The sequence below is a fragment of the Pezoporus wallicus genome, unplaced genomic scaffold, assembly GCF_028554395.1.
Source record: "Pezoporus wallicus isolate ANWC-B61680 ecotype Strahan unplaced genomic scaffold, APGP_CSIRO_Pwel_v1 contig_2492, whole genome shotgun sequence".
NCBI lineage: Eukaryota > Metazoa > Chordata > Aves > Psittaciformes > Psittacidae > Pezoporus > Pezoporus wallicus.
In genome coordinates this window covers 2,250,527-2,276,820 of record NW_026637796.1, presented here as the reverse complement: position 1 = coordinate 2,276,820, position 26,294 = coordinate 2,250,527, and the positions used below count along the sequence as shown (strand labels likewise).

At 39.8% G+C, this 26,294-nt stretch overlaps 1 protein-coding gene across 2 annotated transcripts in view; it reads right to left on the bottom strand.

Annotated features, from left to right (window-relative positions):
* Positions 1 to 26,294, bottom strand: part of SMIM14 (small integral membrane protein 14) — a 54,720-nt gene that overhangs the window by 6,832 nt on the left and 21,594 nt on the right. For both annotated transcript variants that reach the window (XM_057407569.1, XM_057407568.1), the window contains exons 2-3: positions 19,734 to 19,844; positions 3,871 to 3,919 (exon numbers count right to left, since the gene is read on the bottom strand). In XM_057407569.1, coding sequence (XP_057263552.1) covers positions 3,871 to 3,919; positions 19,734 to 19,808 — 124 coding nt within the window. In that variant the 5' untranslated portion in view covers positions 19,809 to 19,844. The remainder of the gene's footprint in view (positions 1 to 3,870; positions 3,920 to 19,733; positions 19,845 to 26,294) is intronic.

Here is a 26,294-nt window from a genome sequence, read left to right as displayed (position 1 = left end):
TTTCTTTTACTGTAAAAGTATATTCTGTGTGGTGCTCTTTGTCTGCCCTCTCAGGGTACAAATACCTCCTTTCGGATCGTCAGCTTTTTACTGTTTAACACTTGCATGTGAAAAGGCAAGAGCATGCTCTCTGACTTGTGCCGCCTGTTTTTTACAGTGTTTTTAGCCTTGCCTGCTCTCTGAAGAAAGGCAGAGAAAACGGACAAAGAGAAGTATCTAACAGATGAGTCATGAGGGAAGACAAAGGGCATGTGGGACCTTCCCTGAAAGCTGACACTCTCAAAGGCAGGGATAAGGAAACTGAAGAAAGCCAAAAAGGACTTGAGCAGAAGGGAGAAGGGAATTACCAGAAAAGGGAGGGAAGAGCTGGCAGACATTTCAGGCTGCTGTGACTCCCCTACGTGAGTACAGCTCAAGATGAATCACAGATATGTATTCATTTTAAAATACATAAAAATTTGGAAGTAGAGTAGACAACATTTGAGACAGTCATCTATGACCATATTATGAACTAGCAGAGCATGAGAATAATGTTGAAAATACGAATGTGGTAAACCCAGGTCACAACATCTGGGAATTACTAGTAAATTCCAGATTTTACTAGTAAAACAGAGTAAAAACCAAGGCGGTAGTCCTCATTTCCTTTGACATGGAAGGCTGTCTGCGAAGGGCCATGAGCCATCAGAGCAGCTCAGTACCAACTGTGATCCTCCCTGGGCTGGATGAACTGCTGATATTGCAACTGCCACATGCTTCAGAGAAATCTTCCCTGCCCCACCTGCATTAGACAGAATTCAGAAAAGAATTATCACTCTTATTCCTCATTTCAGGGGAAAATGTAAGATCTTCTGATTTGCTGAGCATAAACAATCCCAACAGAATATTAAATGTGTTGCATATTCAAAACTTGAGGCCTGTTTTCTCCAAGGCACCCACTGGAATGGAGGAAACAGTCATCAGATTCTGATTGATGCTTTATCATCACAGCAGATATTCGGACAGCAGAAAATCAGGAGAGAAAAAGCCATCAAGCAGAGTGCCCAAATGCTCTCTGAAGTGCTGCTAATATCCTCCTGGATCTTGGAGTACAAATCCAAAAGCACTGGTTCTGACCATAGCAGGAAACTCTCTGCAGGGTAGTCACTGCAATATAATGGTGCCAGCAACGATAAATAAGAATTTAGAGCTAATAACACGAAAATGGGAATGGGGGAGCCTTGAAGTTACTGCTTTGATCTGGCTGTAAAAATCGAGAGATCTGAAATGAAGGGTTGAAAAAACAAACTGTGCTCAGGAAGACTCGAAGCAGGGTGTTTCTGAGAACTTCCAGCTGGTAGGAACAGCGTAACACATGACGCTGCTGTGACACTGGTTGAACCACAGCCCTGACGCCTCCCAAAGCAAAACCACATACATCTCATCAGTTATTCCACAGCCCTGCAACTTAAGAATTTGTGTACGACAACATTCCCAGCTGTGCTTCCAGATGGAAGATGAAATCCTGGGAATGAGCAAATGGGTGGTAGTAAAACAAGCTTCTTCATATTTAGGTCCTGAAATACGGAATCAAAGTCAGCGAGTAACAGGAAATGAAGCTGTGGGACCTAAGGAAGAGGAGACCCACCTCAAACATAAGCTCATCAGAACAGGATGAAGCAATGGACAGAAGACTGGCCCAGAATTGTTTCAATCTGCCTCTGAAAACACCTCTAGAAGCTTCTCCAGGCTCAGCCTGTTTATTTTTGCCTTTGACTCCTGACAGTCTTACAGAGTTCATGTTTGCCCAAGCACAGAATCACAGAAGCATCACAAAATAATCTGACAAATATGCAGCCAGTGTCATTGCATCAGCAGAAAAATACCTTTGCTGGAACTAAATTTAAGGCAATATAATAGCATAGGAGAGGATTTACTCTACAATTTTTGCTTTGGTTTTTGAAACAAACCACTGGTTTGGAACAATTGCTGCCAAATTGCTTGCATCTGCACAGTTATCACAAGCATCCCTGTCAGGATGGAAAGCTATTTGCCACAAAGCATTGACATCCCCACTGTACTATAGCTTGGTAGCATGAAAGCTATCCCGTAAGCTTTGTGTCCATACATAACAGAACTCACTCATTTATACATAACAGAACTCACTCATTTATACAGTCGTCCGGGCTGCCCCGGACCGGAGATGGGGGATCAGGCAGCCAAAGCCGGCACGCTGGAAATGGAAACTTCCCAGGAAGGGAGGAAATGGTTTCTTTCTGGGGCGTAACCAGCCCTCACCCTCCAACAACTTCATTTGCCGCTGTCACATCCCTAAATGAAGACTCCCAAGGCTTGAGCAGAATGACCTACCATCACTTGATTTTGACTGCAGACTAAAGCTCAGAAAGCTGCACAGCCAGTCTGTGCCTATTTCTAACACAGAAAATATTCTGCCTCCTGTTACCTGCCTCTTTGCCTCTTCTACATGCCTGTGAGTAAACAAACAAATAAACAAACCCTCCACAAAAACACCACCAAAAAAAAAAAGAACAGCCCGGACACAGAAGTCTAATGCTTGGAGTCCCGAAGTCTGCCCCAGGACAGGTGCATCTGGGAGAGGAGGGGTGCTAGAAGTCACAGACACACAGCATAACTTGGAAAGCCCACATACAAAGAGTAAAGCCAGCAGCACTGTACGGCATATGTGTGCACCACTCTCTTTTTTTCAGGGTTTATGTGGGAAAGCTCATAGCTTTTCCCCTTCAACCCAGTGTGGCAATGAATCTAGGACTGTTTCACTCTGGGAAGTCTTACTGCAAGTCCAACCTAGATGCCTAACCTTAAACAGGTTTTACTGGGGAGTGAAGACGGAGGAACATGAGAGTGAACAAAGGCATGCTCTCTATCACAGATCCTAGAAACCTTGACTGCACTGCTCCTAGAGCTGTAGAAGACACAAGCATCAGCAGCTGTTGCTTTCCCAAACACTGCTCAGGTGCTCCCTCCTCCCTCTGAGCATTACAGTAGTCCTAATGCAGGCTAATTGAGTGAGTTCATATGCTCAATTGGTAAAGCAATATAGGAAAAACAGAGCCACTTCATTTTTATTTATAAGCATTTGGCAACATTCCCCCTAGACCATGAAAAGTGTAAACAGAGCACTCCAGGGCAAGCTTACATTACTGCATAAGCTCTTCACAGCTACGCTTCCCTGCAGATGCTGCTAACGTTTGTCCTAGTAAATGCTCACCCTTCAGGAGAGTTTTTTTGATGTATTTCATGGCAAATGACAAGAAATGTACACCTCAGTGCTCTGCTTCATTAGCTACACAGCCACCAAGTCAATAGAAATGCTGGCATGCTGTATGTAAACTTGCCAGTCACTGGTGGGGAATCTCCTCTCTCTCAGAGTGGAGTAGAGGGCTCACAGTATCGATGGCAGGTCACCCAGCCCCAGTTGTGAACATGTGTACGTGTCAGGGTTTGTGCTGAATATCCAGTCTCCTGTGGTTAGGCTGCTATGACTGTAAGAAGGGCAAATACAGCCCCCTCCAAATTTTCTCCTTAGGAAAAAATGAAATCATCCTATTTGGAGGCTAATGGTAAGATTCAGTAGCGCTTGGGGCCTGATCAATGGTCATGCTGGTGTATTGACACCTCCAGCCTCATCACTATTGCTGCTTCCATACAATGCTTCTAATGTACAATATTCACCTGTATCACAGATTCTCAGAAATTACCTCCCCCATGAAGCAATTTTAGTATTGTAGTATTTGATATAACTAGTATGTTCCTATAACATTAAATCAACTGCTGCATTTTAAATACCGGCCAGACTGTATTTTAATTACTATTTATTTTACTTCCGTGCTCCTGATCTCAATAGTTACTCACATTCCTGAAGGCATTCTGTGTCTGTGCAGTATGACTGGGATTGTCTCAGCTGAAAGAGAGTAAAAGAAAGGCATGACAGTTAGCAATGAGACTCAGTCAGCTTTCACCAAAGCCATGATTTAGTATTATGTCAGAGCACAAGGACAAGACAAGGAAGATTCTAACTGATCCTTTACTGCATCGCACTTAGTTTATGGTGTGCAAAGTCAGTTTCTGAATGCTGTTTACATAACCCTTAAGTCACCTGACCAAAGTGTTATTGCTTCCACACAGGTTGCAACCACTGAATGCCTTTTAAAATTCAAGTTAAAACTCTATAGTGATACAGACATTGTTATATACAGGTATAGCCTCTACACACATTCTGGGATTTATAATGGGTAGGCATTACTACTATTACCTAGATCAAGTAACATTAAAATACTCTGTAATTACGTAACAATAAATGATCAGACTGTGATAACAGTCATGCACAGAGAGGCTGAATTAAAATTTCATACTTAAACTTAGCACTTATTATTTTTCCCACTGAAGATCTCTTTTTAAAAAGCAGATTTTAATATGTATTTTACTGGTTTCTTTTCTCTCTACTGATGGGTAAAATTTAAAATGATTTTAACAACTGTAATGACTATTTGCATTTACAGGCTAGGTAAGCTTGCTAACGGCAAGAAAAGTCAACACTGCAACCTGCAAATCAGTATTTTACAGATGACAGAATCAAAAAAGAAAGACAAACATCACATTCTTTATCAGGCACAGAGAGGTAAATGGATGGAATCTAATCTGCTGCATTATGGAAATAGGTTCTATCCTCTGCCTAGGTAGGTAAACCATGCAGCTTAACAATTAAAGTACAGAATTGTTACAATGCCTCAGATAGAAATGATATTTGTGTTTTGACAGGTTTTATGTCACAGTAGCGTCACAAATCCCAACATTTTTTGTGACAGCAGGCTAATCTGTTTATTATTACTGTAAATATACAAATGTGAAAAAGAAGGAAAGACGGTGTTTCTTATGAAAGAAATACATGAGCAATTTCTACAAACCAAATTTCCCTTTGTATTGGCATAACTGATTTGCTGTATCTAATCATAGTGTTATGCAAAGCACATCAAGGAAACAGAGCAGTGATCAAATGAGGAAGACATTTGGAAAAGTCTAAGTCCCTACCTTTATCATGTAATGATACATGATTTTCAATGACTCACACATTCAAGAAAGAAAAAAATACTTAATTGGAGATTGATCACATTAATTTTTGTTAATATGCTAGCAAATTTACTGAGACTACAAAGAAGTTCCTTAGGAAGTACTAGGAAGGCTGGATTTAACCTTTCAGCTATTTCTATAGTTAAAATCATCAGCAGGCAAAATTTAAACAGAAGACTTATACTTACCTTATTAAAAAAGAATAAAAAAATCTATCACACTATGCATATTTTTGCCCTCCTTGTATAAAAGTAAAAGCTCATTTTATTTTCAAACTTTGGAAGTAATTCTCAACGAGGAAGTTTTATGTTAGCAATAGTACCAATTTAGAATATCTGACACTGAGAGATACCTTAACTGGGGAAACTGGATATCACTATACTCACATTTTGAAGAGATCAGCAACATAATTATCTTCTGTTTGTATAAAGGTTTAATTCTGGAAAGGGCTTAGTTTATAATCCTTACTTTGTGTAACACAGTTTACAGGTATTCTTCAACACAGAACGATGCCCAAAATTAAAATGGGCAATATGCATGATCAGAAACATACAAACATTGTGTTATCCCTCTGTCCCTAGGATGGCTTCTACTCACACAGCTTATCTAGTTTGCTCAAGACAGGCAACACTGCCGTGGGGTGTTCTACCCACAATATCAGCTATCTCCCATTCTACGTGTTACTCTCTGTCCAAATACAACTTTTCAAAACCATGCTATTTCTCTAAAAGCCAACTCAAAACACGGTGCATGTACTTTTTGTTGCTGTTAACATTCACCTGCCTACCAGATGGGCTTCCACTGCTACCACAGCAAAAAAAATTGCAGAGCTTCAGCTTTGATTGACATGGTTATGTTAACCACCAGAGAAGCTTGTTTAGCAAAACCAGAAAGGTATTCTGGCTACAGCTATGCCTTTCTTGAAGAGTGGTCTCGGCCATGACCATGATCACACTGTGCTTTATCAGTTACCACTACCTTGACCATTTCTTCATGAAGAGCCTACACACTGTAGGAAGCCACCTGAATTAAGACACTGTATGTATCAACTCCTAAAGATTGTGTGCCCAGAGGGTACGCTCAGATACTGAGTTTTATCCTACAGGCATCCATCGTTACTTCCCAAAGGACAGGACAGGCTCCAAGACCTTAGAATGAAAAGTACTGCTGGAAACACCAATGACAGAAATCTTCCAGTAAGCAAGCAGTCTTAAGAAAAATACCATTACGGGCTGATCTACAAACCTCTGCTGAAAAAAAATGCTTGTATTAGATTATATTCTGCCAATATGGAAAGAAGTCTGCTTATGTATGGAGGAACCATGTACAGAGGAACCTTTACAAAATTGGTAACCATCTGTACTTTGTCTGATAATGGGGCTGTGCTTTCCAAAGGGCTTGGACAACAAATATGCCACTTTGTTAATGGGGATTTAGAAATTCACTGTACAAGGTAGGTTTAGAAACATCAAATGATGTGAAACAGTTACAAGAGAACAGTATAAACCCTGCATATTTTATAATTTGTATAAAATTCCTCTAAATTGAAAACAATACATAATAATGTGATCATGCAGATTGAAAGATCCCACCTAAAAATATTACATTTCATATTCTCTCCTATACTCATATCCAGAAAGACAAGTATTACTTAGAAATATTTATCAGAAACATTTCTCAACTATTCCAGGCAATATTTATTTTTTTTTATAAAAACTACTTGTGCTGGAGAAGATTTGGTCAGAGCAGGGCCACTCAAAGACTCAAATAGGTTTTAAGATGACATAGATCGCGTGATAAAAATGACACTCAAGTATCTCCTCATGCTCACTTCACCTCCTGACTACAGGCACATGCAACATCTCAGTAGTCCATGAGCAGAGAAGCCCTAGGACAGCTCTGTAAGCCATGGAGCCATGTAACAAATCTCTTTTTAACACCTCAGTGACAGGCTACATATTGTTCTCTCGGGATGAAACATGACAGCTGGTGGAAAATGACCAGCAGTAGAAACAGGTTTTCCTCAATTCACACAGATGAGCTAGTTCATAACTCTGATACCCAATAGAAATCTGATCCCTTGCGGTCACTCAGTTAGTCAAAAGATGAGAAATGATCCTGGCACATGTATGAAGTGCTCACCTAAGTTGAATGGTTGGGAAAGGCACTGCCTTTTGCTGAAACAAGAATGCTGCTTCTACCAATTAGCTCTTTCTTGATAACTACACCCTTAAGGGACATGGCAACTGTTGGAAAAACCCTGGATGTGAGGCATTTCAATTGTCAGGTAACGGAAAAAGGAGCAATTATCAGGGACTTGAAATAAACAGACCTTTGTTTTCAGATTTTCTATTCCAATGTGAAGGGGGAGTTTGTCTGAAAGTCTGTGAAATAATAGCAAAAAGTTGAACGAGACCTGCCTTCTTCCCAATGAAACCCTCAGAAAGACTTGTTCAAATACACTCAACATTTTTCAAAATGGGGACAGAGCTGATGAGAAAAATCTCAACAGAGATTAGAGTATGTTGGCTCTTACATACTTAAAGGCCACATTATTAATTGTGAATTTGGGTTTATTAATTTTTCTGAGATCCTTGTGCTGTCAAAAATGTGAATTTAGTGGAAGATTTATAGTTGACTGCCTGTATAGTTGACCTACTAAAAGCAACAGCCTTTTCATGTTTTTCAATATATTCTGGAACAGGCCCTTAAGAAGAACACAGAAATTCGGTGCATGAAACATTGGGGTTTATTCAACAAAAGAGAGTGAAAAATGTTGCAAAACTAAATATTTATAGAAATTATTATTTTCTTCCATTTAAATGAAGAGGATTATATTTGAATTTTAACATTCTCTGTGCAGCTTGTCATCCAAATACAGTAAACGGCTTAGTGCATGTGAGCCAAAAAATTAACTAATTTATCTTTTATTGTCCAAAATGAAGCAAACACAAATTGCAAACATCATGAAAGCTAAAAGAGAGCTAAGAAGGCTCAAAAATGTTCAGTTTTAATACAGTGCAAACTTACAGGCAATACAAGTAAAAATATTAATTATAAATGCACATAATTTAAAATACAACCATGATCTTTTAATTCCCTCCAAGTACATTTAAACCCTTGAACAGCTTAAGTTAAAATAATTTAAATTAATAATCCCGAAACCACAAGAACTCATGGTCAATATGAGTACTCGATTTCTATGAAGCCCTTCATAAGTTCTTGGAACCAGGAAGCACCAGTGCCTGAATTAGAGCAAATCAGTGTCCACTTACTGGCGTATTTTGAATGTAAACCCAACACAATGGTAAGAAAAAAAGAAACTGAGTTACTTCCAGCGGGAAGAGAAAAGGGGGTTTCTTCACTCTTTCCCCACAATGCTCACACTTTGCACTGCAAAAATAAAAATAGAATATTTCAAATGGCTGCTAGTTCCAATAGACAAAGCTTTTAGCCCCAGTTCACGCTAACAAACAGTGTTGAGATCCTGCTCCTTTGACACTTTATATAAAGTACAGTTTTAACATGCCATCTTGTGGATCAACACTATCGACCCATCAAGCATACCTGAAACCTGACCGTGTTCTGCTGCTACCCTTAGAACAAATGCCATGTTCTGACAGAAGCCTGCAGTTTTTAGCAATGACAGCCACCACTTTTCACAATCCCAGCTGTGGACAAAATGCGAACAGTCACAGTAAAGGGAGGCTGCTATTGTCCTCTGGAAACTTTCTTTGTGAAGTCACTATATTCAGCAAAGCCTCTATTTTTTCATGTGCAAACCCACTGTGGGCACACAAACGTACCACTGTGTGGTGAAAACAGGGCGTGAACTTTAACTGCATATTAGCTGCTCCACAAAATCACTGAGGTCCAAGTGAAATAGTAAGTCCTGTGAAACAGCTTCATCTAGCTAAACAGAGAACTTGTTTTTCCAATACAGTGACCTCAGCCACTGGGATCGTTTCAGTCTTCCCATGAAAGAAGTTAAGCTACTTTGCATTTACTGCTCATCACAGATAGCTACTGTGGAGAAGGAAATTCAGACTTCTGCCTACCTTCACAGTAACTCGTTCTTGTGTCAATTCCCTTGCTTCCACTTCAGAGGAGTTTTCAGGATTTGCTACCTCAAAGTCCAACAGTCTCACAAATCCTTGGGCTGGTCCCAGTCTCTGCTCAGACTTCTTTTTTATTTTTTCAATTCAAGTAAATGGCATCCTGTCTAAAACCAGATTAAGAGTTCTGTCCGGTATGAACACTTTTTCTTTTTAAGACTTAAATGTATTATTTAAGAGTTAAAAATAAAAAAAGACAAAGCATACAAATACCAGAAAGATACCAATGATCAGCCAGGTCACCGGTTTGTCATCTTTGAGAAGAAATAATGGCATAATCACAAAAGCGCTTTCCAGCACCAGAAATGGTGCAATAAGGAGGTAGCAAAACAAGAAGAACAGGACTAGTGGCAGGAACACAGTGCAATAATCAGTGAAGTCTTGTGTGAATGGCAGATAAGATGAAAGTAAATTATTTATATAGGGATAATTAAAATAATTGCCCTTTTGAGTAACTTTTGAGACAGCTCAATGCAGAAGTAAGTCCTCAGAAAAGACATGAATGAAAAATTAATGCGTTCATGAGCCAGGTCAGGGAAAGACCTCCATACAAGAAATTGTGATGGAAGAAAGCCCAGAGAAATGTGTGAAAGAAACAGGTAAGTTAGGTATAGAGATAAGAGAGCAGAAATGGATAATGGTGGCAATGAAAATAAAAGGATAGATAAGTAGGAAGCAAGGATAAATACCTAAAAGTACCTAAATACCTAAAAGTAAATTTAAAATGGAATCATAGACTGTCGATAGAAAATGTTACGTGATAAACAAGGGCAAAATATCACCACTTGTGAAAATATTTTTTTTTCACTTTAGACCAATTGTATGCTCTGCTTTTTCTCTTGAATGATGCCAGAAGATGACACCACCATGGCACACTCCCGACTGTGTTCTCATGCTTCTGGGTAATGAAATCATTGTTTAAGCCTTGCTGGCAATCATGTCTGTTCTGTCCAAAGTATACAAACGATTTAGTAAACAACATAAATAAATTGCTGTGTTAGTCAGGCCAGTCCTGAATACAAGCCAGGTTGCAAACTGAATTGTAGCATTATCTGTACAGTTCAGATTTAAAGATGCAAAAAATGACACCTACATGCATTACTCTGCTACAAGCTGGCCAAGAGAAATACAAGAAAAATAAGGGAGAAAGAGGAACATACTGATGGAATTGAATTGTGTCTTAAACAACATTAGTTTCTCTTAGAGGAACAAACAAGAAAAAAGTGAACACTGCCTTCCCCACTCCTACATTTTTTATCATCATATGCAGAATTACAATAAAATAAATGATTGTTCATACAATGACACAATAACAGTCTGCGATAAAAATCTGGAGTTTGGTCTTGTGAGGTGAAATGTCATTTTTTCTCATGGCATATGAGAAAGAAGGATGGTTGGTACCTTTCAGAATAATATTACTAGATTACAAACCAACTCTTAAGAAACATAACCATCAGCCAATTATGACAGAGGGAGACCATTAACTTTCATACTGAAAGACACGAAATTTTATGCAGCAGATACACAAGTCAGACCACTGTGCAAACAGCAGCCCTGATTTGGGCAAGAAAACATTCTTCCCTTTATTTTCTCATTTCTCCTGTTTCACCTCAGTATCATACAGATTCCACTTTTCCACACTTCCCTCACTTTAGATTCATATTATAATGGAATCATAGAATCATAGAATAGTTAGGGTTGGAAAGGACCTTAAGATCATTTAGTTCCAACCCCCTGCCGTGGGCAGGGACACCTCACACTAAACCATCTCACCCAAGGCCTTGTCCAACCTGGTCTTGAACACTGCCAGGGATGGAGCATTCACAACTTCCCTGGGCAACCCATTCCAGTGCCTCACCACCCTAACAGGAAAGAATTTCCTTCTTATATCCAATCTAAACTTCCCCTGTTTAAGTTTTAACCCATTACCCCTTGTCCTGTCACTACAGTCTCTAATGAAGAGTCCCTCTCCAGCATCCCTATAGGCCCCCTTCAGATACTGGAAGGCTGCTATGAGGTCTCCACGCAGCCTTCTCTTCTCCAGGCTGAACAGCCCCAACTTTCTCAGCCTGTCTTCATACAAGAGGTGCTCCAGTCCCCTGATCATCCTCATGGCCCTCCTCTGGACTTGTTCCAACAGTTCCATGTCCTTTTTATGTTGAGGACACCAGAACTGCACACAGTACTCCAGGTGAGGTCTCACAAGAGCAGAGTAGAGGGGCAGGATCACCTCCTTTGACCTGCTGGTCACGCTCCTTTTGATGCAGCCCAGGATACAGTTGGCTTTCTGGACTGCAAGCACACACTACCAGCTCATGTTCATTTTCTCATCAACCAACACCCCCAAGTCCTTCTCCACAGGGCTGCTCTGAATCTCTTCTCTGCCCAACCTGTAGCTGTGCCTGGGATTGCTCCGACCCAGGTGTAGGACCTTGCACTTGGCATGGTTAAACTTCATGAGGCTGGCATCAGCCCATCTCACATGTTTGTCAAGGTCCCTCTGGATGGCATTCCTTCCCTCCAGCGTATCAACTGAACCACACAGCTTGGTGTCATCGGCAAACTTGCTGAGGGTGCACTCAATCCCACTGTCCATGTCAGAGATAAAGATGTTGAACAAGACCGGTCCCAACACCGATCCCTGAGGGACACCACTCCTTACTGGTCTCCAGCCGGACATTGAGCCATTGACCACAACTCTTTGCATGCAGCCATCCAGCCAGTTCTTTATCCACTGAGTGGTCCATCCATCCAATTGATGTCTCTCCAATTTAGAGACAAGGATGTCGTGTGGGACAGTGTTGAACGCTTTGCAGAAGTCCAGGTAGATGACATCAACTGCTCTACCCCTGTCCATCAGTTCTGTAGCCCCATCGTAGAAGGCCACCAAATTGGTCAGGCAGGATTTCCCCTTAGTGAAGCCATGCTGGCTGTCACCAAGCACCTTGTTGATTTTCATGTGCCTTAGCATGCCTTCCAGGAGAGTCTGCTCCAAGATTTTGCCAGGCACAGAGGTGAGACTGACTGGTCTGTAATTCCCCAGGTCATCCATTTTCCCCTTCTTGAAAATGGGGGTTATATTTCCCTTTTTCCAGTCATCGGGAACATCACCTGACTGCCATGATCTTTTAAATATGATGGCCAGCAGCTTCACAACTTCATTTGCCAGCTCCTTCAGGACCCGCGGATGGATTTCATCAGGACCCATGGACTTGTGCACGTTCAGATTTTTAAGATGGTCTCGAACCAGATCCTCTACTACAGTGGGCCCAAGGTCTTCATTCTCACAGTCCCTGCATCTGCCTTCCAAGACTTGGGTGGTGCAGTCAGAGCCTTTGCCAGTGAAAACCGAGGCAAAGAAGTCATTCAGAACCTCAGCCTTCTCCAAATCCTGTGTAGCCAGTTCTCCCGATAGCTTCCTGAGGGGGCCTACGTTGTCCCTAGTCTGTTTTTTATTCACAATGTACCTATAGAATCCCTTCCTGTTATCTTTCACATCCCTAGCCAGTTTAATTCTAACTGGGCCTTAGCTTTCCTAACCTGGTCCCTAGCTTCCCAGACAACATCCCTGTACTCTTCCCATGCCACCTGTCCTTGCTTCCACTTATTATAAGCCTCTTTTTTTAATTGAATTTTCCTCAGGAGCTCCTTATCCATCCAAGGAGGTCTCCTGGCCCTCCTGCTGCACTTCCTTCTGGCTGGGATGCAACACTCCTGAGCTTGCAGCAGGTGATCCTTGAATATCAACCAACAGTCTTGGGCCCCTCTGCCCTCTAAGGCTATATCCCATGGAACCTTCCTAAGTAGGTTCCTGAAGAGGCCAAAGTCTGCTCTTTTGAAGTCCAGGGCAGTGAGCTTGCTGCACGCTCTACAGGTGCATGACTGTTTTATAATTTGGCCTTGAGGACCTGGCATATCACTGACGTCCTACTTTTAGTGAACGCAAAGCAGAACAGAGAGAGCCAAGGAAAAGAAAATGAAGCAGTGTGATAGTCAGGATCATTATAAGGAACTTGCAGCACCTCTGACTGCATGAAATACTAGACAACAAATGGACGGGATAGAATATTACACAGTATTATTACAGAGGCATCTCTAACTCCCAGGAGTTCATTAACAAATTTATATCTAAAATATAAAACCAGAATACATGTGGGGGTTTTGGCCAAAGAGAGAGTATATTCTGCTAAATGATGTATTTTAGCAAATGAAAAGGGTACTCCCACATAGACAGTCTTGAGGAAAAGTCTTAGAACTAGCAGTTCCAACACAAAAGTACAGTTCACTCTAAGTGTTGACTATATCCTGATGTGGCCTGAGAGAAAAAGGACAATTTTCTCCCCTTTCCTCAAATGAGATGGCTACAACACAGCTCTGACCATTAGAGTTCAGCCATTCATAATACAGGTTATAGCTATTAGTTACTTCTGGAATATCAAGCTGATAGAATTTTCAATGCATTATTTTTCCCACTGCTTGCAATACTGTGACAATATGCATGCTTTACGATGCTCAGGTCAGGTGTGACTGACAGTTTAATATATATATATATTAGTATTTTTAAATACATATATATATGTATACATACACTGGTTAAGAAGCAGCCACTTCCAGCATACTACAAAGCTCAGGAATGGGAAATGCAAAGAATGACAAGCACCTTCAACTTTCTGTTAAGCCCTGATACCCAACCCCTTATTGGTAAAAATGGTCTCCAGGGGACATGGACCCGAGTGGACACCACTTTTCATGGCTTTTTTCTACTTTTAAAAAACATTCACTTTAACTCTCTAGAAAATAGTCTCTACTTACACTGCTTGATCTAGAACTAGTTCCTAGATTAAAAACCACTAGCAGTGCATGAATTCTGTGATAGAGTTTTGGGGACTTAACCTGAGCAACACCAGCACCTTGAACACCAGGTGAAGGAAGGGAAATGGAAGTCAATGGAGCACGAATTACTCAGGAGCAGGCTCATGCCTTGCCACTCCGACCTTATGTTTTATTCTTTTGGCCCAGTGCCTTAGGAGGTGCACCAAGTCTTTCCCACTGCATCTCAGAGGGATGATAGCTACTTTGCCCTAATGAGCAACCAACCTAAAGCTCAGCTGTTCGGAAAGGTCCTTTTTGAACCAGCTTGAACACCAAGGAAAATAAAGGGGCAAATGAGAGCAAAATGCAACTTCCTGCTTTTGGGGTGGTTGGCTAAGAAGGGCTAGAGAAGCAATAGCAACTGCTATTAAAAAAAAAAAAAAATAGAAGGCAAATGAAACACGTAAGAAGTCTTGAGAAACATATTCAGAAGGTCACTTTAATTTATCACAAATGCATTCAGTATAGCTCTGCTGTGCTTTCAGTAGAAGGCCAAAAGTGAGCTTGACTCACTTTTGCTGATTGCCTGAAGGACTATTTAAGTTGGGCTTAGCTGTGCTGGCATCTTGAGAGCTTTTCAACCATTTGTGGCACACAAGCTGATCTATTTTAGTCATCTGTGTTTATTCTGTGCTGTTTGCACAAAGTCGCCCTCAGCCAAGATCCATGGCTGTGCTGGATTCTATTTCAGACTATGCCAGTTTATAACAGTAAGACTCGATAATGACCTGGCCAGGAGAATTATGTGGAAACTTGGTTGACAAAAGAGTGTTTGAAGCAATTGCATTGAAATAGCTTGAGAATTTGCAACTTTTGCTATAAAAGATCTAGTAACACCTCAAAAGACAAGAGAGATTGAAATAAACAATGCTTGGTTTTGTATCCCCCAGAGTTTCTGAGACATTCAAGACTTCTGATACAGAAACACAACTAGACATGGGCCATTACTTTGCAATTAGCTACAGAAGAACAAAACACAAGATTGTAATTCCCACAGAGGTCTGTAAGGCCATTAAATCTCTACAGTAGAACTGCTGGCAGTTCATCAAAATGGGTCCTTTTGTATTACACAATTAGAAATGCTTTGGTTTAAGAACATACTGCACATTTTCAGAGAAACTGCTGTGAGAGAATTCTGAAGTCATCATTTCTGTAAAGCAAATAATACTGTATCAAAGCAGGGGAAAAAAAGGACGTTTACATCATACAAAGCTATGTGTGCTACTGGCTTGCTTTGATATTTCTGGCCACCCTAAGTGGTCACAGAAATAGTCTCAAGCTTCATGGAAGGTGCTCTATGTTTGATTATCCCCCTCCACCAGATACAGAGAGTTTTAAGTTTAGTTTTCAGACTTGAGCTGAGCCTTGAACTAAGACACTCCACGGATCAGCCATGCTTACTCAGAAAACATGGAAGTCCAGAGGAGTAAAATAAAGATTTTTATTTTACAGAAGTGAAACAAAAGGGAAATAAAAAGGTTTAAATATACCATCATTCTTATCTGGAGATTTACTATTTTCTGCCACAATTAAAAAAGGAACTATTTCCTGTGGATACCACGGAATGTCTTTCACTGTGACTCTTTCGAACAGCTGTCCTCTTGTCTGACAAAGCCCCCCATTAACGTCCTTTATGTTGCTTGTTGTTCTTCATTCTTGAACTCTGGCTGTTCTTGTCAAAATAAGTTTTGCAGATAGAAGAGACTGAAAAGGAGATAAAGTCATACAAGCTAACAGACCTGTCACTGGCTTTTGTCAACTCTTGTGTATCTGCAGAGGATGGAAACTCTTGTGATATTTTTCTTTTATGCTTACTTCCTCTTATGGAAGTTACCAATTATCTGCTATCCCACAGAGTAAATAGTAAGCCCAACATACAATAGGCAAATTGTTACACAACAGCAACAAATCCTAACAGATGTTTCCACGGGTATTACACACTTAAAATTATACTTATGAAGTTACAGCCAAAGACTTCAGATTTCTATTGTTTCCCAGGAATATTTGGAAATCACAATATTTGCTCATTATTCACAGTGGCCATACTGCAGAAGTTTACATGGGTGAAATTTTCATGTTTTGACATCAAGGAGAACCCTGAAAAATCCACTTCAGTAAAATGATAGAACATTCAGCATAAGAGAATTTAATGCTATTTAAGTATGTATATATAAGTTCTAAGAACTGTGAGTATGAACAATATCTCCCAATTAACCTCATAAGCAGCAAAAAAATCTTTAAAGAATACCATGCCATTCTAGATATACAGTCCGCTTCTGTAAAATCTTCATGGTATTATGAATTAAGAAGAAAAAAAAACCACAACAAAACAACAATTAAGTAGGTATAGGGAACCATTCTGTGTATACAGCATGTTTGGATTTCCACATACACATCCCACCCCCACAGGCTGAACAACTATGGATTGCTTTTCTTGTATCACAATGGTTTTGGAGTAGAGGTTTTGAGGATCCAGCTTTTAGAGGTAGTGGGCTCTCAGTCTCCATTGAGATCTGTAGGGTTCAGCAACTTTGAGAACTGATGTTAAAGGGTTCCTTTTAAAACAAATAGTAAAATCCCTGTTGTGTAAGACTGAGTGAAAACAGCAACTTAGAAAGCAAACTCTTACTGAAGAATGGAAATTACAGATGGAATAGTGAAGCTTCCTGCTAAAATCATATAACAGGTTGCTTGAGGATAATCTGGATGCTGACTGAGACTTTTGAGACTTCTCCTTTCTAGATTCTGCTGAATTATTGCAGCTAGTGATCTGCTCTTATAAATATTTAGAAGCATCGTTTTGCTTTTTAGAAGAGATGAAATTTGTCATTTCCCCTTACTCCTAACAACTTCCAGTGCTAATTGGTATGATCTTTTAGGAAGCTGGACACTGAGCAATAAATTCCATTCCTGGAACTACACAGAAACACTATTAGACTGGTCTTGGTGATACCCAAGAGCATGCACCTATGATGTGCTCTATTTACATTCACAGTGCAGGAACTAGTGTGGCTCCAGGTGACCTGTCTGCACCCACCTTATACTTTATGGAGCAGCCTGGGAACAAAATCTCAGAGACCTTTGTGGCACTTCCGACTTTGGACACAGCTTGCATCATTCATTCCTAGAATCCTCCAGCCACAACATGAAAAGAACTGTCTGACTGCTTCCATTGCCTGTCAGTATCCTCTATCAGAAAAGGGAAAAGATTAAAAAATGCTGGATGGGGGTCAAAAGTCTGAACCATACTGGTCCAGATTTGTATCTGACAAGCCTCAGAGGAAAGGGTAGGCATCACACCCCGCTTTTTTCCCCTCCTAAATTCCTGGAACTTGGTCCTGGGGTTTCCTTTGTCACCAGTTCAGCATGTGCCCAGAAGCCTCACAGTCCAGAATCAACACGGCTGTGGGATACAGCACAGATGTCACATTGAAGACAAGAGGGAAACACTGTGAAAGAACATGCATATGAGCATCCATATGGGGGTAGCAGGGAGAGCTCAGATTATTTTGAAATTGTGCCTCGAACTGGGAAGCATGAGCTAGGATGGCTGGGCCCTGATGTAAAGGCTCCACAGAAGCCTCAATTTTTTACGCCCTTGTGCCAACAGCACTGACCTTTAAACAGTGCATAAGTAGACTGAAGGATGTGATTACACCCCTGTACTCAGCACTTGAAACCCATATCTGGAATACTGCATCCAGTCTCAAACTCTCCTGCACAAGACATACTGACATATTGAAGTGAATTCAGTAGGGGTTACTAGGGGCTGCAGCACTCAGCTCAGAGAAGAGATCTAGCAGAAGCCCCCCACTACTTACAAGGTTACTGAGAGGATGGAGACAGTCTCTTCACAGCACTGTATGGCAGAAGGTATGAGGCATTCAACTAAAACAGTGGATGGAAAAAATTCTCTACCACAAGGATTGTCAAATATTGGAGCAGGTTGCCCCAAGAGGCCATGGAATTGCTATCCTTGAAGGTTTTCAAGACTCAGCTGGAATAAAAGTCCTGAATGACCTGGTATGAATTCACTGTTGAACCTGCTTTGAGCAAGAGGTTGGCCTAGATGACTTCCTGAAGCCCCTTCCACCCTGAACAATACTGGTAATACCAGCAAGTGGGCACACATCCCTTTCACTTCTTGCACCTCCATATCCCAAGCCTATTGCTTGTCCAGCAGTATCTATTTCTACTTGTGAGTACCAGGAGAGCACTGGCTGTGCCACACTTGGGAACTACCAAAGGGAAATAGTATTAGGCTCATAAAGCACATGCAATTGCCTATGCAAACATGCTCTATTTGTCTGGTGTCATTTTGGACTTAGGTGCAGGTGGCCACTACATGATGTCTGCTGCTTGGCAGCTCCAGCTTTGATGCTTAGCCCAAGGGTCTCACAGTCTGTGAGGTAACAAGCATTGGTCACTTCTCTTACCCTTGTGGGGGATCATTTTGCCTTCTGCTGCAGCCACTAACGTAGCCCTCCCACCATGAGAACCTGGTCTGGGGTATTTTGGCTCCCAGTGTGGCCTGTGTGTTTCTCGGGAGGCATTCTGTATGCACAGTCCCAGGGGTGCAGTGTGAGACCACTATGGCACAAGTTCAAGTGCTGCTTAAAACAAGTTTGCTCTTTTGTGGATATATGCACATAGAAGTGGTTTTATTTTAAGGTCAAGCACGCAAATTGATTCCTTACTCCCAGACATACATACACTGGGGACTTGAACATTACCACTACTGTTAGCATCAGCCAGTGGATGCCACATTTTCCTATAATAACCTCCCTAAAATACTAATAAGAAACCTCTTGGAAAAGGGCCTGCTCCTAGAAAGGATGCTCTTCACATATATTGCCTTGAGCAGTTGATGTCCTCAGTAACTTAAAAGGATATTAATTTAGGCCTTAAGAAAGAAAATGGTATAAAATCAAATTTATTAAAATTAACACAAGGAAGTACATCAACTGAAGCTGATGTAAAATGTGATCTTAAAAAACAGTTTACCCAAATTAGAGTTGTAATCAAGTCCACCTAATTGCTCGCAGTTCACAATTGTTAAAGGTATTTTTTTAACATATATACTTAGGAAAAAAAACAGTGCTTTGTAGCTTTTTCTTCAATGGACAATGAACTAACTTCCATATGGAAGCAAAGAACCATTACTATTTTACAGGTCACAGTTACAGCAATGTAATGACTTGCTTGAAGTTGCTCAACCATATCAACAGCACAGCAAGAAACAGAACTCAAAACTCAAAAATCATTGTATTCTCAACTTCAGAAATTTTTCAAGGTTAGTTTTAAAAATTTAGACATTGTTATCTTGACCTATAAGTAATGGCACTCTATGTGTGATAGATATTACCTTGAATTCAAAGAGTTTGCAAGGTAGCTTTGGTTTCATGCAGACTAAAAAAGGGTTACAAAGAAACATTTCCATAGAAACACTGTCAACAGTGTCAAAATGCAGCCTTGGGAAATAAACAGAAAGCTGTCATTTGTATTAACTAATCAAAAGCTCATCAGAAAGTCAGATACACAGATTCTAACTGTACACACAACTGAATAAGCAGAATCAAAAACATCAGTCACTGCAAATCTGCAAGAGCTGAAGTAATGTCTGAATAACCACCTTTCCAAATATCCTCATGTTATCCTTACCAGATTAATCAGTCTTCTCATTGCATGTTCATGCGAGCAAATGCATTCACAAGGATCAAATCCACCTTCTGCCATGGTTCTCTGGATAAACCTGAACTTGTCAGTGAACACCTAAAAAGAATAAAAATAAAAGGACAATGAACTCTTTTTCAACTGCCCTTATTTTCCAGAGACTCTCACCTCAAGTTTCAGTTTACTTAATGCCAGGATAAAAAAGAAAAACAAATCAGGGTAATCCTATTATTCCTTTGGCAGCATGAATGAAGAAGTCTGGTATGTGCAGTAACATTTTGATGTTGCTGAAAGCAGTGTCTCACATGGGCTTCCTTAGAGAGCCAAATAATTTTTTTGGCAAGAATTTGTGTCTCCCCTGGGTTTTCCCACATACCACAATGAATTACATCCTAATGAGCAATGAACACAAAGATTAAATTCTGGTCTCTCATCTGCATAGTGGGACTCTTAAGTGTATGAATACTACTTGAAAAGTCAGGTGAACTTGTATTCCTAAACCCTAACAAACTGCTTACGTTCTCCCTCTGGATGAATGTACAGGAAAATAATTTAAACCCCAGTAAGTTCTCTTCTAAATGGAGAAACAATTACCCTTGTTGTATAATGAAAGCAAGTAGCAGGGGTGCAAAAGTGGATGTACTTGGATACACTTCAAAAATGGAGCTTCACACACTAATTTTAGATCGAAGAAGTAGGTTATTCACTTAGCAATACAGAAAGTTCAAAGCTGTAATGGACATGGTAGGGAATAAATTCTAGGTTACTAACCTGCTAAAACCACTTATACCAAACATGTCAAGCATATACAAACATATCTTTACTATTTCCCAATAGCTTCCTTAGTGACTTAATTGATGGTCAAAATGGGTAGCAAATTGCAAGACAGTTCTACCCTTGTAGTCAAATCAGAGATTTATTTCTCTCAAAGGACTCTTAAAATGTATTAGATCAGTTTTGTGTAACAATACTTTCAAAATATTTTTGTTAATTTGGCATCCATAAAGCTGGATTCAGATTTTGTTTGTGTTGCATGCACTGGGGCCCTAATGTGAGATAACTGGCAAGCTTAACAAACGCAGCAGTACAAAAGAGCAGATACAACCTCTCAATTTCTTTAAACAAGTATTTTATGAAGGTGCAAGCCATTTGCTAAGGGTGTGCTGAACCAACAGATGCATTCTGCAGTCATCACCTATAAAAACTCACAGCCCTGATCACACATAAGCATGTTTTAACCTTACTAGGAGAAAGAGGAATGACCCATATGGATGTAAGATATCTTCATTCAACAGAATGTATCACATAGTTCTTTCGTTCTGGAGGAAGAAAGAGATGGAAAAAAGGAAATGCACTTCTGTCCTTCCAATGTCCACTATTCTTCTGTATTACCCTCTGCCACTGTGGAGAGAGACAGGTAGTGAAAGAAGGTTAAGAGACAACCGTATCTCATTATAGAGTATGAACATCAGTGCCCTTTATCTGCTACAGTCTCCACTTTTTAAAAAGAATACTGAAAACTGAAAAAGAGCAAAAAAGAATAACATTGATGGGATGAAGGGAAGGCTTTTTGCCTAGGCACTAAGGAAGAGTAATCTGGCAATGTAACAAGAAGACAACTGAGAGACGAGTTGATTATGTAGAATACAAGTACCTCTGCATAGAAAAAGAAACCTGAGTTTTGAGAAGTTCTTCAATGAAGAGGTGATCAAGAACCAATGACTGGAAGCTGTAATCAATTAAATTCAAAAGAGAAGCAAGGAATATATTTTTACTATCACAGTAACTTACTGGTGCAACAAACCGCAAAAGAAGGGGTGGATTTCCTGTCTCCCAGTGCATTCTGATGTGCTTCAGTCAAGTACAGGTTATTGAGCAAAGTACAGAAGCACGCAACTTCAGATATAATGTTCTCCAACATACAGATCACAGCAGATGATCTAATGATTCTTTTTGAGAGTTAGTTATAAAGGTACTACACTAACTTTTGTGAATGCATCTCAGAACCACTAGAACTGCATGTAGCAGTAGAAGAAAGTTTTTAACTACACAAGCTTGCTGGATGATATGCCACATCAACCAGACTGTTAGCATGAGGAACAGGTAAAAGCTCTGATTACTAAATAGTGCAAAATGGTTTCTCTAGACATAACGCTGACAGCCAAAAGAAGGTATCTGAACCAGTAAAGTTGCAAAACAATAGGCTTATTTATATATGACTACAAGAAATCGAAACATCAGATAAGAGTCATCACCAATGACACCAGACTAACATTCTCTGTAGAACAGACAACTAAAAAAGATTAGACAATAAATGGGGAAAATTAATCTCTCATACAACATCATAAATTGAAGTGGAGGTGCTCAAGAAGGAATATACCCCGAAGCATTTGAATTTTCCATGACAAATTACCTTAATGAGCTAAAATAAAGCAGAACACATGACATCAAGTAAAATGTTATCCAAGCTTTCAACAAAAGATCCCTTACAAGTTTTCTCAAATGATGCTGAAAGGAATCATCATTTATCTTTCCTTCCTCCAAGCTGTAACAAGCCTATAACAAGCCTACAACAAGCTTCACTTCTTCATCAGGAAAGAAACAAAGAGAGACCATCTATTTTGGGAACAGCACTAGGTTTTCCCCTGATACAGACACTAAACCTGGGTTGCTTTATTACTTAAACAAGCAAAAAAAAAAAAAAAAAAAAAACACACACCCAAAAATCCCAAACAAAAAAAAAAGAATCAAAACCAAAACAAAAGAACAAAAAATAAAACAAACAAAAAACAAACAAAAAACCCACGAGGTAACTGATCCTCCTTATGCAATTGTTTTTTTTCTGAGAACTAGCAGAAGCGGAGATTTCATATATGGTTGACCAGTTACAGAGAGAACTGCTCTGTACCGTGATGATTTTCACTTCTAAAGTGACACTATCATGTCTGTATTCCTCATTAAAACATCTTGGCTTAATAATTGTTTCATTTTTAACACATGTTGAATGCGTGAAGTACAAAATATCAACTAAACTCTAATAAAATCCTTAAGTTTATAATGTTTTGTGACTGTGCATATGATTTGGTAATAACAAACTAGTATTTTTATATATCATGAAGCAGGATTCCTTGGCTCCACTGCGTGCTCTTAGGCAGCCTGTTTGTATCAAAATCCTGTTCCAGAACTGCAGTGCACTTCCTGCATGCCTCCCAGTACTTGCAATCTCACGTCAGCTCTTAACTTGTTCTGCCCAGCTCTGACCTCTTTGCTGTGAGTCACAGCAGCTCTCCACCTTTTGCAAATACAGTTGTTCTACATGCAATCTATCACAGAAAATGCTCCAGTCTTTTCCTCGTGACCCAGAGAAAGAGAAAAACCAACCTGTAGTTTTATTTTACTTCTTTTTCTGTGTGTTTTCCTGTTGTTACCTTGTTTTTCTTGGATTTTATCATAGAGAACTGTAAGACCACGGCAATTGGCGAGGCTATGATGTCAAATACCTGCAAGTACTCTGACTGAGAGAGCTGGTTTTACTCTACTTTAAATTACAGTATTTTGGTTTGGCCATATTACTGCTAGCACAGTATTTAATTCACAGGGTTTAAAAACAGCTGGAAGATATGTTCTACAAATATGACAAAGCTCTCACTGATAACAGCTGAGAAGGTAAATATTATGGCCTCTAGACTAAGTAAACTGATGAAAAGCATAATAAAGGAGAGAATTAGAAAATGTGAACAAATATGATGTACCAAAGAGGAGTCAATATGACCTTTCCAGTGTAAAGAGGCCCACAGAGGCAATCACAAACAGGACTACTGAAATTAAAATAATGCAATCAGAGCCAGAATTACTGTAATTTGGGAGCAAACTGGAGGATGGTCTCTGATAATTTAAGAAAGAAATAAAAGGCCACCATTACCTTTTGACTTGAGCATCTATTTGAAATTGCAGGCAATGAAACCATATTGAAAAATATTTCTAGTCTCTCGTGATTTAAAAAATAGGATTCTCAGTTATAGTAATTATTGCAAATTGTTTCTTCTTTTATTATCTTCCCCAATCCCAGCCCTACAACTGTGTATTATACACACTCTACTATCAAAAAAGCAATCTTTATGGCTACAATCTGATTGTATTTGTGTACCTGGAGACTCTTCTATTTTAAATGATTGCAATGACTATATATTATTTCCCAATTCAGTAACACTTCTCCTGAGTAAATAGTATGCAGCTGGTGAGCTTTGGGAGACAGAAATTATACTCTGCCTCTCTCCACCCTCATCATTACAAAACTGAATTCCTTTCTAGCACAAAGGCAAACAAGAAGTTTTGTCAATTTTCCATGTGCTGGATGCTCTCCACTGGGACTCCAATATGATGCTGATTAGCAAGCTTCTTAAAGTATATATACTGGCGATCTCTACTCCTTGGAATAAAGCAGCGTGTACAAATATTTATAATTCCAGTATTCAAAGAAACACTCTATATGATACATAAATGAGAGTCAATGAAGATTTATTATGGACTAAACCTGGCATCTTCAGAATCACAACTTTAAGTCCATTGAGTCTTATCTTTCCTGGATACAGGCACTTTTGACATGTAGACTATCATGCTCACGATACATAGAATGGCGGAAGATTTCCCCTGCTAAGAACTATTTCTGCTGTGTTGCTGTTGAAGATTGAAGATAAGAAATCCTTGGGAGCAAAATACACCTTTTGGTACAGCAGACAAGTAACAGTTTCCACATCACTTTCACGAAAAACAAAACCCTCTTCAGCTCCTCATTACTGTTTTTCAGCCAACTGTGATAACTCAAAGCACAATCATTAAATATTTCTAACAAGCCATTAAGTTAATTTTGTTTCTGAGTTCAGTTTGAGAGAAGTGTGGGAGAACAAATGAAAATATGTATAAAAATTAAAATTAAAATGTAGGAAGAAAGCAAATGACTTGTTATGCCTCTGTAGGCATTTGGGAAAATGTTAAAGGACTAAGGTAGCAAAAGCCATAGACAAAGTATGAACAATCCACTGACCCAAAGACAAAATATTTGTTTTTATCTTACTGTCAGAGGCAGAAACCCTCTCTGTGATACTCTTCCAAGATCTCCTGAAGGATCCAGGTTTCCATAAAAAGGATTTGCTCTCTTGCCTTTTTACCTGCACCTAAACCATCTTAGTATGCATGTTTCTTACAATACCTGACCCTTTCTGTAATTATTTTCTTCACAGCATGCCCCAAGTTTGGCTCTTCCGCAAAATCTTACCCATCTCAAAATGATCTCCAAGTACTCTCTTCTAACATTTAAAATGTCCTGTATACTGGCCTCGCATAACATAACACCCTTGCAATCCTGCACATGAAGTCCTATTCCAAAGAAACTACCAGGAACCAGGGCTGTGTGATTGTAGAATCCACTAACTCTGGGGCTGGAAATTTGCTTCAGTTAAAGCAAGAAGAGACTGCTGCAATCAGCTCCTCATAAAGCTCTTGATCACTGATTTTATAGGAGTCTTTCTTCTCCTCCTTGGCCACTCTGTTCCCTTGCTACCATTAGTGCTCCAGGGGCAACTGTTACCTCAGTTGACTCTTTACTTCAAAATACTTCTGGTACCAGTGGATAGTCCAAAAAAGAGACAGTAACCCCATCTCTTCTAGACATCTCATCTAATCCTGTCTCTTCTAGAGACTGGATTCACTGAACCCTGCCTGGCCACACAAAATCCAATTCAGTATCAATTAGGTATACAGCAAAAAAAAATCACAGGTATCTGCAGTAGAGCAATATTGCTTACTAGTGCCCTGCCAACCAAGAGGAGCATAAACATTCAAATCCAGTGAATCCCAGCCAAACTCAGAATTTTCTGTGTTATGTAATGCCTTTTCCTGTTGATTTCCATCTTCTACAATATTTGCGCTTCATGCACATCCACCCTCCCATGGAATCCCAAGTGTTTTGTTAGTCTTTTGCTAAACTACCCACATCCAACTCACTAGCCTATTCTTTCCCTTCCTATTGTTTCAGTTGCACAGCTAAACTTTGTAAGACAGGCCAGTGAATTTTATCCATTGATTTCAGCATCAAGTTTCTCTTCAGACTGGGTTACAGCACAGAGAGGAAAGATAATATGCATGGATTTGGGGTTTCTCTCCTAAAAAAAACAAACCAGAGAGTTGAGAAGACAGGACTGGCTTATTTTACCTGCAAAGATCTTTGTGAAACATCTATTTTTTTTCAGTTGCTACTTACAGAAATGCAGCACATTTCATCTCACCTGAGCCAATACAAAGGAGGAACAAGGCAGAAATAGTAACTGAGCCATTAAAAAGAGCAAAGGAAGGGAAAAACTAAACACACGATAAAACTACAGGACAGCGTGAGAAAACAAAAGTTTTTGTAGTTGAGTAGGGAAGAAACATCACAAAAGGAACAACAGAAATAGGGAGAATATAAAGAGAAGAATAAGCAGTACTTCAAAATAAGTAAATGTTATTCTGCCTGAAGTTAATGGATTCTAAGGCAATAGGGAAGGATATTTC